The 13,053-nt window shown below is 34.6% G+C and overlaps 1 protein-coding gene across 1 annotated transcript in view; it reads right to left on the reverse strand.

Moving 5' to 3' along the window:
- The window catches only part of LOC100490280 (mucin-2), a 40,027-nt gene that overhangs the window by 8,649 nt on the left and 18,325 nt on the right, over positions 1-13,053 (reverse strand). Inside the window, exons 17-26 of the mRNA XM_031901307.1 lie at positions 12,713-12,773; positions 10,680-10,831; positions 10,328-10,466; positions 9,376-9,486; positions 7,785-7,958; positions 5,376-5,615; positions 4,629-4,785; positions 4,282-4,416; positions 3,392-3,533; positions 1,909-2,040 (exon numbers count right to left, since the gene is read on the reverse strand). Coding sequence (XP_031757167.1) covers positions 1,909-2,040; positions 3,392-3,533; positions 4,282-4,416; positions 4,629-4,785; positions 5,376-5,615; positions 7,785-7,958; positions 9,376-9,486; positions 10,328-10,466; positions 10,680-10,831; positions 12,713-12,773 — 1,443 coding nt within the window. The remainder of the gene's footprint in view (positions 1-1,908; positions 2,041-3,391; positions 3,534-4,281; positions 4,417-4,628; positions 4,786-5,375; positions 5,616-7,784; positions 7,959-9,375; positions 9,487-10,327; positions 10,467-10,679; positions 10,832-12,712; positions 12,774-13,053) is intronic.

Raw genomic sequence — 13,053 nt, forward strand, 5'->3', positions numbered from 1 at the left:
TGTTATGATTTTATGATTATTTAATCACATGGACACAATTTTGATTGTATGTGTATACCTTCAATGGTTTTTGTTATTTAATTGGAAGGAAAAGGCACAGTTTACATTTGCTTTAAACTTTGGTCATAATACTGAATTTTTAATATTTTTTTTTTTTAAAGTGTTCCTAAGAACTATTACTCCGTTTCAACTTCGCTGTAAGGCTATATCATCTAAATTTTAATGAGGTGACTATATGAATATATAACATCATATTCATGAAAATGACATGGAAATACAATGATAGAATAACATTTTAGTAAAACACTAGCTGTAAGCCATACTGGACAATAGCTGCAAAACAAAAGAAGAGGAACACCTCTCTTCAAAGAGAAGTGCAGGTTTCAGAAGTAAAGTAATGATGCAATACAGACTGTGACCCAGGAAGAATCAACATTAAAGAATAATACGTATTAGTTACCCGAGGAATTATTTTTATTCTGACCTGTAAGAACTGTTCACAAAGCAATGGTTTTATTTCTCTTGATTCTGACTTTGCCTGCTTCACATTTTGACAGACTGTTGTTTTAAAAAAAAAAAAACCCTGCTAAAGACTGGGTTGAGTATTGTTTATTCGAGCCACACCATATTTTGATCATCTATGGACTGAGTTATTGGTTTTATTTAGGCATCAAATGTTCAATACGTTTTTGCACTATTAGTTGTTTTATTTTACACATATGCGCTCCCTCTACACGTTTCTGAAAGTTATGGACTGAGTCGGGGTTTCCAAAGAAGCCAAGTCTGTTTCAAGATTATTGCAAAAAAGCACAGGTGTGATTATCTGATAACTATAAAAGTTACGACTTCCACTTGTTGAACCCTATGATATTATGCATTTTACTGTTTTGTTTCAGTTTTATTTCATGTTGTAAATTTCTGTGTGTCCTACCGCCTGTACAATATAACTTTCTCCTCTGTCCTTTTCTAATACGCACACTGAAGTGGAGGAGCTATCAAGCATGTATGATAATTATTCTTTCTGATTTTGTGTAACCTCTGGTTATCTCTGTCTGTATGTATACATATCTGTATGTCTGTATGTCTGTATGTATCTGTATGTATATCTGTATTTATACAAATGTAAAATTTTAATAAAAAGAAAACAAAAGCAACAAAAAAAAACATAACTTCAGAAATGTTATGACACTGCACTTTGCATGCACAGGAAATGGGTTTTCATATTATTGACAAAAAATGACATATAGGGACTTTTTCACCTAATAGTATTTAATAATTAACGAAACAAAAATCATGGATATTAACAATAGGCTGATAAACAATGAATATTGATTATTAAGAGGAGACTGATATAAAAAGCAGCAATCACATTTTATATGGGTTTTAAAGCCATTGATGATGATCAGTAGAATTTTTTTTAATTTTTAGTCATTGATATAGATCAGGAAAAAAAAATCAACATTTTGGGGAAACAACCCTCCATTTAACAGGAAAATATTATTTCCATAGGAAACACATGAACTAACATTGAAAGTATGTGGTCATTTTTCATCATTAATGCATTAAGTTTCATAAGTTAACATATCTATGCAAATAATAATTTGCAAAGTATTTACTGGTAACTTGAAATTGTGAAACTAGCATAGCAATATAAATAATAGGTGTAAATCACCACTTTTTTAAATGGGCAAATAGCTACCCCCTCTATTTAAATGTATGAAGATAGATGATAGATAGATAGATAGATAGATAGAGATGATATATAGATTGATAGATGATAGATAGTTTTTCCAAAACTGGATAATACATTAAACAAATAAAAATATATTTCATAACATAAGTTATAAAGAATGATTTTAATTTAACACTATACTGTTTCCACTAACACCCTGTATTTTTTTTACTTACCATCTGAAACATTTGCTATCACTAGGTATTGCCTCATGAATTTTGTAGGTTCTGCCACTGATTTTGCAGACACGACATTCTTTTTCTTTTGAGTCTCTAGAACAACGCATTTGCAGGTCCTCACCACACTCACTGAAAAGAAAAGGTAAACAGCTTTATGAATAAAACAGAAAAACAAAGAGTCATTTGACTTAAAAAATAATAGAACCTGTCCAGGGCATGCAATGGGAAAAAAGTTTTAAAAGAAATCACACATGCATTGTCATCTAAATGATAAAGTATTTTTTTTTTCAGATCCTGGTGTTGTCTCTATAAAGGATCCTTCTGAAATTGGCATTATCTTAAGTTTGCTAAAACATTTCAACATGAAAAAAAAACTCAGTTGTTTGTTTTTCTACAAATATGGATTCCTGCAGCTTAGTTACAAGATACTGCTTTATTATAACAGAGGAAAAGTAATAATGTTTAACTTTTTTAAATATTTGTATAACATGCACTTTATGGGAGATTACCTTTCCATAATTTAAAGCTATAGAACATTTGTGTCATTTTTGCTTTAAACAAAAAGTAATTTCCATTTTGAAACTTTATGAACTTATGGGAGCTTTTGCACCTATCAGCATTTATTATGTACACATAAAATGAATCACTGATAATGAGCTGCTAAATCCTATTTACATTTGATTCTATGCATTATCCCATGACAACCAACCAAATATTTTTTTTTCTGTTCTACCTTCAGCTGGCTCAGAGCAGCTTATTACTGTTTATCTGTTGTCAATGGATTACTGCCCTGTGAACATTTGCCATTGTTGATAAATAAGTCCCCTGATACTTATTTTAGTAATGGTAAATGTAAACCATTATTTCCATCAAATGACACAGATTGGATGGAGATTGGATATAGTTAAAAAGCAGCATGACTGGCATAGCCTTATGAATTATTTAAGGCAGAGAGAAGTGGCTTTGGAAGAAAAGCACCACAGAGGTATGCTCATAGACTATACAAAGCTTAAACAGATACTTTGCTTAATATAGGCACTCCTAAATACAATTAGTGTGCTGTATTGTTAAGAAAGCAACAACTTGTTTTTTTTATTTAAAAGAATAGACATAATTTATTTAAAATTAAAGCTATTCCTTCCTGTATAAATACAATAAATACTTAATAGTGATGGGTGAAACTGATTTCCATGTTTGGCCATGAAAAAACTCCCATATGACTGGGAAAAAATCGTACAGTAAAAAAAAAATGTGTGAAGCCAAAAAAATGCCCATTGTTTTCAACGGGTCTTGCGATTTGTTTGTCATTTCACAAATTTTTCAGCAAAAGACTAGATATTAGAAATATTACATGGGTTATTAGCAATCAAAGATGTGTTTTATAACATAGATTTTAAAAAAGTTTGTATATTTATGGAATAATATCTTGTAGACAATATGCCAAATATTTTGTTCTACAGCAGCTGTTTGCCTTACTTACCATATTTGACAGCGGTCAGGATTAGGTATATGTTGACCAATGCTGTAGGTATTGTTGTTGATAATGCAGCTACAGTGACTGACACACAATTTATTTATTTCATCATAGAAAGGACGTTCAGTTGGACAAGTCGGGTAACAACCTTCAAATAACAAATTATATGAACTATAATTATTTTCAAAAAACAAAATATTTAAAATAGCAGAACATAAATACCAATTATTATAAAGGTGTTGTGTAAAAACCACAAATACAAAATATCTCCTTTTTTTCATTAGCATACTAATATTATACCACATGATCGAGCCCCTGTGCTCTTGCAATACACATGTCCATTTTGAGTGACTGCATCAATGGTAGCTCATTTTTGCCCTCCTTCATTACATAAGTTAGGGAGGGGATTTTCATTTATACTTAAAGAGGTAGTTCCCTTTTTCATTAACTTTTAGTATGATGTAGGCTTTGATATTTTAAGATAATTTGCAACTGGTCTTTCATTTGTTATGGTTTTTTTTAGTAATCTAGTAATACAGGAATCAAACACTCTTTCTAGCATACTCTCTTTTGATCTCTAAGGGTGAAGACGCACAGAGCTACTAGTAGCAGCTACTTGTCATGGCTACTAAAAAAGACAATGCTGCTTATTTACTGATAACTGTCTCTATGTGTGTTTTAGCAGATGCAATTCTCAGTATTGTCTATGGCAGGGTATTTTCTGGAGTTTAGCAGCTTTGAAAAGGAGCTGCTACTAGTACCCAGTGTGTCTTCACCCAAAAGGCTGTTATAGATGTTATCAAGGAAACATGCATGCAACATCAGGGGGAATTAGAAAATATTCATTTTCTGTCTGAATAAAATGCTGTCAGGCAGTGCATGGATAAAGAGCTTACCTTCCAGGTGTGTGATAGGTGGTGAGCTGCAGTACTTGGTGATGTGGTGATGGTTGCTTCTATCCTCCGGGCCACAGGAAAAGTAGTGCCACATACATTCATTCTCATCGGTGTTATAGTAGTCACAGAATATTGCTAGAGTTGTAAAACAAGGAACAAAATTCATGCTGATATGTGTTAATTTTCCATCAAGCTTTGCGGAATCCAGAAATATATTAAGTCCCAAGCATTAAAGCTACAGCTATCAATATTATTACTTCTACTACTAATATTTAAAAAATATGCTTTGGCTGTATATGTAAACACATTAAACACATTTAAGGAAAGCAATGATATTATATACTCACGACAAATTTCTGGTGTTCTCCAGTGAACACAGACATCTGCTTTAGAGCAGAGTTGAGCGTAGGCAGCCACAGCAGTGCAGAAGCACTCACAGTCCCCACCAGTGTCACAGGAGCACACATCATTTACACAAGCATCATAGAAGGGTTTTGGATCCACCTATCAAAGAACAACATATCTCAATGCATTATATATTGTTTTTAAAGACAGCATAAACCTTTCATGAAATTATTGGTCCACTAATATGCAGCAAGGCTTCTTTCATCAATTCAGGATGCTTTTAAATCTTGATTGCTGTTTTTGCACATCATCTCTGCTTTGTACTCTGTATCACTGCTCTGTTCACTTTTTTTCTATTTTTTCTATGTGTTGTGTATTGTTTTTTTCTTTGGGCCTGAAACTCAACAATTTTTTCTCACTGTGTAAGTCTTTTCTTATGCAGTTGAGATGACAATGAAAACTGAATCTAAGCTAAACACCCAGCATTGTCCAGCTAATTTATTAAAAGAAAGCACTATATCCCCATGTGCAGGTCATTTTATTTACATATGCAACTAGATATAACATAAGCAGGGGAGGCTAAACACACCAAAATAAGAGAATTATATGTTTGGGTCCTCTGCTGTAAAATTATATGTCATCAACAGACCCCTGATTAAATACTACTGAACTATTAAATACAAACTCTATTTTATAACTATTATGACTAGTTTTATAACTAAATATAACACTGATTATAATGAGTGTACCTTGCTATGGCAGCTTCGGAAAACTTCATTGGTGATAATTTCACACTTCTTTTCAGCCCAAGATCTGCGGTGGGGTGCTGCAAGGCATGGCTGGGGAATGCTGATTGAATCAGGACAATCATTACTACGCTTCCAACTGTTTCCAAATGGCATTACGTTGCTGGCTTGTATCAGTTGGCTGGTCAGGAAGTCATTGTTGGCATTGTCATCATAATTTCCACACAGGCCGCAAACTTTGCCCTAAAAAAAGGATTATCAACAAGAAAGACCTTATAAATAAACAAAAGAAATATGGAAATAAGATAAACTGTTTGCAGCCATTAATGCATTAATGTTGCTCATCTTGCCAGTCTTATAAAGTACAACTAAAGAGAGTTGGAGATTTTTGACGAAAAAATCTGCTTTAAATAGCAGTGCTTTAAAGTAGCTTAAACAGTGACTGAAATTTGTGCAGGAATCTAGAGATTGCAGTAACTGGTAATATATGATAGTTATTTAGATATACAGTACAAACATCTGATTCTAACTGTAATTTGTTCTTCAATCAAAAGTATGCAATCAAAAGTATGTTACCACATTTAGATAGTTTGGTATGCCAAGTTTGGAACTGGTTGAGTGTTATTCCCCATGACTTTGCAGGAACAAGCTCGTTAAGAGCAGCAGAGATTATGTCCCCAGACATAAATCTAAATATGTCACAATTTTCTTTCTCTTTTGACTCTCTTCACACTGACGGTTCAGTTATTTCCTTTTACAATTTAACATTACACACTAAAAAGGATTTCAACAACCTTGAACCTTTACAACAACATAAAATTTTAGCAAGGCTTTTACTTTCATGTCCTGTCCAGACACACTTCTAATTGGTGAATTATAAAAAAAAAAAAAGGTGCAAAGCCCATGAAGAAGTTACTGCAAAGTGTACTTATTTGAGTGTAATATTTTGGGTAACAAAACCCTTAAAGGAACAGTAACACCAAAAAATTAAAGAGTTTTAAAGTAAATGAAATATAATGTACTGTTGCCGTGCACTGGTAAGAGTTGTGTGTTTGCTACAGTAAGTCTACTATAGTTTATATAAATAAGCTGGTGTGCAGCCCTGGGGGCAGCCATTCAAGCTGGAAAAAAGGAGATAAGGCACAGGTTACATAGCAGATAACAGATAAGCTCTGTAGAATACAATAGTGTTTTATCTGTTATCTGCTAAGTGCCTGTGCCTTTTCTTCTTTGAATGGCTGCCCCCATGGCTACACAGCTGCATTCTTTATATAAACCATAGTAGTGTTTCTGAGGCAAACACCCCAGTTGTAGCAATGCAGGGCAACAGTACATTATATTGGAATTTCTTTTATACACTTGAATTTTTTGGTGTTACTGTTCCTTTAATCAAGTGTGACAATCAATTTAGTTACCTGTAACATGTTGTTTAAATAAATGAACTTTGCAGTAACTGCTTGGCTTATTAAAAGTGTGTCTGGACAGGGTGTGAAAGAAAGATCCTTGCTAAAATATTATGCTTGGTTGTTGAAATTCTTTGTAGCTTTTACACCCTAGAATTAATAATTCAGTCAATACACTAGGAACGTGTATTTACAACTTATCAGAATTGTTTAATTATTTTGGTAACAAATCCATATTCTATGCAAATGTTATGTACTATTCTGAATCATTACATATTAAGATATTAAAGTTAAAGAACATTTAACAGATTCATCAAAACTAGTTATCTTAAAGGAAAAAGAAAGGTAAAGTCACTTGGGGGTGCCAAAATGTTAGGCACCCCCAAGTGACTTTAACCGCCTACCTTTTACCCCGGGCTGGTGCCGCTGTCAGGAGAAAACAGCACCAGCCCGGGGTAGCTGCCGGCGCTTCCTCCTTCCGGCTTCGCTGCGCGCGCATGCGCAGTAGAGTGAAAAGCCGAACTTAAACATTTAAGTCGGCTTTTTCGCTCTACTGTGCATGCCCGGCCACCGGCAGTTTAGGAAGTGGAAGGCGGAAGGAGGAAGTGCTGCGCTCCAGGTACCCCGGGCTGGTGCTATTTTCTCCTAACAGGGGCACCAGCCCGGGGTACAAGGTAAGCGATTAAAGTCACTTGGGGGGTGCCTAACATTTTGGCACCCCCAAGTGACTTTGCCTTTCCTTCCCCTTTAAAGAAAAATGTTTAAAAAAGAACAGAACTTTGAATAAAAAGAGTCTGAGTTATGGTGTTCTGCAGTGCTCTATGAGACAATATTTAAAGATCAGTCAGAATAACAATGAGTATTAATGTAATTCCCATGGGGTGGTTCATCTGAATACTATGCCCAGTGCACAAAGATGCATCAAGAACTATATTTGATGAGATCCAGAGTATTTTTCAAAGCAAATTGTAATGAATTATTATAAGCTAATAATGTACTTTTATATTACCTTGTAAGAGGATGGCAGCCTGATCAATAAGGAGGTTTTCTTGTCCCAGACAAGGGAAATATCACTGCTTGTATGAATTGCTAGGTAAAGACCCACTTCACGGACTTTATATTCCACTTCAGATTCTCCAAACTTTTTCTCCATGTGACTATTAGTCAGCTTCAGTTCTGTATTCTGAATAGTTAAACAAATCAATGGTTTTTGATTAAATGTAGGGCCATTCAAGTAAAAACTCATAAAAGAATGTGAAAAATGAATTGCATTGTCTTACTAAACATCTTTATGTGGTTAAAGCACAAATTCTGGTTGCCCATGACATCTTTGAGCTGTTTTTGAGATCCTGGGAGATGTATTTCAATCAAATCTGGATGTCTTTGAGATGACTGTGTGCGTATTAATTCAGCAAAATATTTAAACACCCTGTGCAGAAATATGCTGCAAACTTTGTATTAATAATGTAAGGGATCAGAGAACTCTGTCCCCTGTTTCTCAGTCTGTGACATCATCCAGCCTAGCTATAGACTGGGGAGGGACCCGATTGGCTGGATGCCACAGTGAACTTCTGGGAAGAAGTGTGCTAAAGTTTGGAGCCAAAAATCAAGGGGCGGGCCCAGTAGTTGATAAAGGGAGCCCCTGTTGTTTTGCCAGCTTTTGGTAGAGAGATACAGAGTGAGCAGCCAGTACCACTTGTTGTGAGTTCAGACTGAAAAGAAAAGAGTCTGCTGGGTTGCCAGTGATTACAAAGTCCTCTGTAGAATCTCCGTGTGTGTCCCCTGGTGAGGACAGGTATTGCTCATTTGTCTGCTATGTGGGAGCAGCCACCTTTCCAAAAGGGAAGGTACTCTGGGGCAGGTAGTGCTACCTGGGGGGACTTAAGAGCTCTTGGGGTAGGGACTGAACTGAATAAAATGGTTGTGGTCTATCCAGATCCAAGTTGGGACTGGGCACCTACAGTGACTGTGCCAGCAGTGGATAGACTGCACAGGTTCCTCAGGGCAGGATAATCAGTTATTCCTAAAGTTGTTTTACATTCTATTTCAACAGTTATATAAAGTTGATATTGCTGCAACTGTGTGTGTTTCCTAGTGGAAAGTCCCTTGAAGTGTGCTCCTCAGTGTCCACTAGGTGGAGGCACTGCACTAAAATCCTAGTTCCCAGTATCTTTATAATTCAAAGAGAACAAATTCTCCTTTTAAAGTAAGTAAACAGCCCAACAGAAGTGAGTGTGCCAGGAAAGGGTTACAATAACATCTGCAGTATCATTAATCATATGGCTTACCTTTCTTTTTAAATAGGATGAAAGATGCAAATGTACCAGAAGGTTTTTTCTAAATATAGTGGTGACAAGTGTGTTAATTCAAGTGTGAATAATGAAAGTATTTTAGTTGGGCCAAAATGAGAAATTATGTGTATCATACAGCTTTTGTGATGTTAAATAGTTATTTGGAGGGGAATCTCTCTTGATTGCAGCCTTTAAATTTGATTTCTATAACTTCCAAAATGCCCCTCTATCTCAAGTAAATAATCACACTGCTAAAAATATTTTACACAGGTGATATGTGCCAGAACAGTACAACAGTGCAATACTTACCCCTAAATATATCTTGATAGACTTTGAACATGTTACTCCAGTAGTGCCACATGGGATATTCTCTGTGATTACTCTGAATGTACCATTTGATGCACTGTCTTCGCAATAGTCCTATTAAGTAAATAAATGCCATTTAAAAATATACATAAAAAATAAGACAGTAATAAAATAATAAAAAAGAGAATTCATGTTTAGTATCCCTATTCACTTTAACTTAAACAAAATAATATTAATTATGTCTAGTCCTTTCAGAAACAAAAAGAAACAAAGGTGAACCAATTTCACAGTCCACAATTTAATAAAGGCTAAGCTTTCTCTACTTGCATTTAAACTAAGGAGTAAATTTATCATGCTGTGCAAAAAGTGGAGTAAAACATCACCGGTGATGTTGTTTATAGTAGCAAATCAGATGCCTTGCTTTGATTTTCTAACTGTTGGAATCTAATTGCTGATTGGTTGCCCTGGGCAACAACACTGGTAATGCTTTACTCCACCTTTTACACAGCATGATAAGTATACCCCTAAATGTATTACTGGGTCAAACATACATTTAAAGATCCTTGCCTCTTTATATTTAAATAAACATTTTAAGCTTTCACTCCTTGCTTTTCACCTAGAAAACAATTAGATTCTGTCATTTACTATTCTGACAGTTATAGAGACATTACTGCTCTATAATTTCACTATCCATTCAATTGGAATGTACAGTACAAAAATCCAAATTTTACAAATTAACAATAGTGCACCATGATGTAAGATGTATTTTGAACCCCACAGTATGCAGACTGTGTAGCCATTGCAATATTGGTGGTTGTATACTTTACACATTATCGTAGGAGTGTCAATGACTAGAAATATTTATCCTTTACTCTAATATATCCTAAAATCCTACAATTGTTACAAATATAATATTAGGTTGAATATAGTTTTTCTGAAACATTAGATTTCTTACCTGAGCAATTACAAATTCACAACTTCCATCAAAGTCATAGAATTTCTTGTCAAAAGTAATATAATGGCCGCTCCCATAGATGGTACATGTTCCATAACAAGGTGTTTGTATGCATGACCAAAGGCCACTCTCACATGTGCTGCAGAAATAACATTAGATTACAAACTAACACTCTATTGATTATAATTGTAATTATACCTATAAAACATTCTAATGGTGTATTTAATACACACATATAGTACATACAGAACACCATTCACTTTAATGCAAAAATGGGTATGATGCCAACTGCACTATTAACTCTCACTTCATCTGTTTATAGCTGTAAACATAAACTTGAAAATCATCTCACCAGGATTTGCATTCCTCAATCAGCCTAGATCCGTGAGCAAATACTTTATTATTATAAGAGCAAGGGCAGGATCTCTCTTGGACACAGCCTCCATTCCCATCATCAAGCAGCCCCTCTGGGCACACACATCCAGAGATGCAGCCTGTCCCCATCTATGCAAAGAAGGAAAAATAAGATGCATAAAACAAGAATGTAACAAAGTAATTATATGTTGGTTTATGTGGACTTTTAACACAATATGTATTCATATGTAGAGATGAAGCACAAGCAGTTCTCTCAATTCCACAGTTCCTTTACACATGTCAGTGTTTGTAGCCATGTTGTTTAAATAAATCAGTCCAATGGTTATTAGCAATAAGGTGGTCTCCTCAAGATATTAAATATCTAAAATACTTTTAAATACTACTCTTAATTTGACATGGAATACCTGAGAAGAAATAAGTTGGTCTGATCACAACATGAGACAAGACTGACCAGATGTAAGGATTGCTACATACATGCTCAGTTACAAAATATGTGTGCAAACTAAGTACAGGTATCGGACCCCTTATCCGGAAACCCGTTATCCAGAAAGCTCCGAATTACGGAATGCCCGTCTCCCATAGACTCCATTTTAATCAAATAATTCAGAATTTTAGAACTGATTTCCTTTTTCTATGTAGAAATAAAACAGAACCTTGCAATTGATTCCAACTAAGATATAATTAATCCTTATTGGATGCAAAACAATCCTATTGGGTTTAATTAATGTTTTATTGATTTTTTAGTAGACTTAAGGTATTGAGATCCAAATTACGGAAAGACCCCTTATCCGGAATACCCTTGGTCCCGAGCATTCTGGATAATGGGTCCTATACCTGTATAAGGAAAGACTGATTAGCAAGAATTTCAATAAGTTACACCCTCCTGGGAATCTAATCAATTTTTCCCTGGGCTATTTATTCTTTTATAATAAGCCTTATATTGGCACGGGGTTTGCTAGACACAATACTTTTAGGGGCATATTTATTATGCTGTGTAAAAAAATGGTGAGAAAATTCACCATACATTGCCAGGCTTTGGCATGTAAGAACTTGCGTAAAATAACCTGTGTTTTTGCTTGAAGAAGTAGTGTCCCTGTCTCTATGCTCCTGATCCTCTGCTTTGCTGCCTACCATAACTAATTTCCCCAAAAAATTACATATATATTTACAATCCAAAGACATTTCAGTACACCACTGATATCACTATTAGTGACCCAGGTGCTACCTAAACTGGGCTGAAATCACATAAATACAATTTTTAAAAAAATACCTCTACTAAATTACTACTATTCAATCTATTTAAAAGAACAGGCCAACATTTCGTTCTCCTTTGGGAATCGGGTTTTGATCAAGGTCTTAGATGGAGATCGGAATGTTGGCTTGTTCTTTTAAGTAGATTGAATAAAGTAATTATTTAATTTTTAACCTGAGCTTTTTGGAGTTTTTTCTTAAATGCTAAGTAAAAGAAAAAAATTTGCATTTAAGTAATGACTATATCGTCGACATGCAGTGGAAGAACTAAAATATGTCTGCACTTGGTTATATATTACAAGCACTACTCTCATTTGTTGGTGCTTTACAAAAACTTTATATTGAAATAATAATTAAACAAATAATATTAACATACAGGTCTGATATTCAGGGTCCGACAGCTCCTATTCCATGAAAAGTGAGATCTCTTTTCCTTTTTACAGTCAAGGAAGACTTTTCCATTGGAACAAGCTGCAAAGAAGACTTTTAGTTAGATTAAGGTTCCCACACAATATGTGAACTTTATAAAACATAAAACCAGTCTGTGAAATATCATAATGGTAAGTTTTAACTCAATCTAAATCTAGTTGAAGCATCCATGGTATACAGCATAACAACCATCAAGTAAATATATGTACACTGCATTCATTTAAGATTCTTGATGGCCATGTGAACTACCAAACATTGTATACTATATCTCTTTAAAACAGGCCAAGAAATGGAAACACCTATATATTAGTAATAATAAAAGAATTGTACAATTTCTAACTTACTGTCATTGATAAAAGTATCACAGTTAAGTTTTCCTTCATGGCAGGAGCTGGTGAGGAAATAAAACAACAATATTTAGGCACTTAAGACAAAAACACCTTGTCTTTTGTCCCATTAATGGAAAGTAAAAAAATAATCTCTAGTGGTCTTGATTTTTTCAAAAGATTCAAGAGCTGTATTTTTTCTTCCGAGTTCTGAACTTAGCAAGGGCCTGTTACTCAAATGTTTCTATATGTTTTTATATATCTGTAACCTTATTAATTGTTTATGGGGCTTAGCCTGAAGGCCATTTAGAGTGAAATTTGGGGTGAGTGCTTATTTGCTGCTCT

Source organism: Xenopus tropicalis, chromosome 4 (genome assembly GCF_000004195.4).
Source record: "Xenopus tropicalis strain Nigerian chromosome 4, UCB_Xtro_10.0, whole genome shotgun sequence".
Taxonomy (NCBI): Eukaryota; Metazoa; Chordata; class Amphibia; order Anura; family Pipidae; genus Xenopus; species Xenopus tropicalis.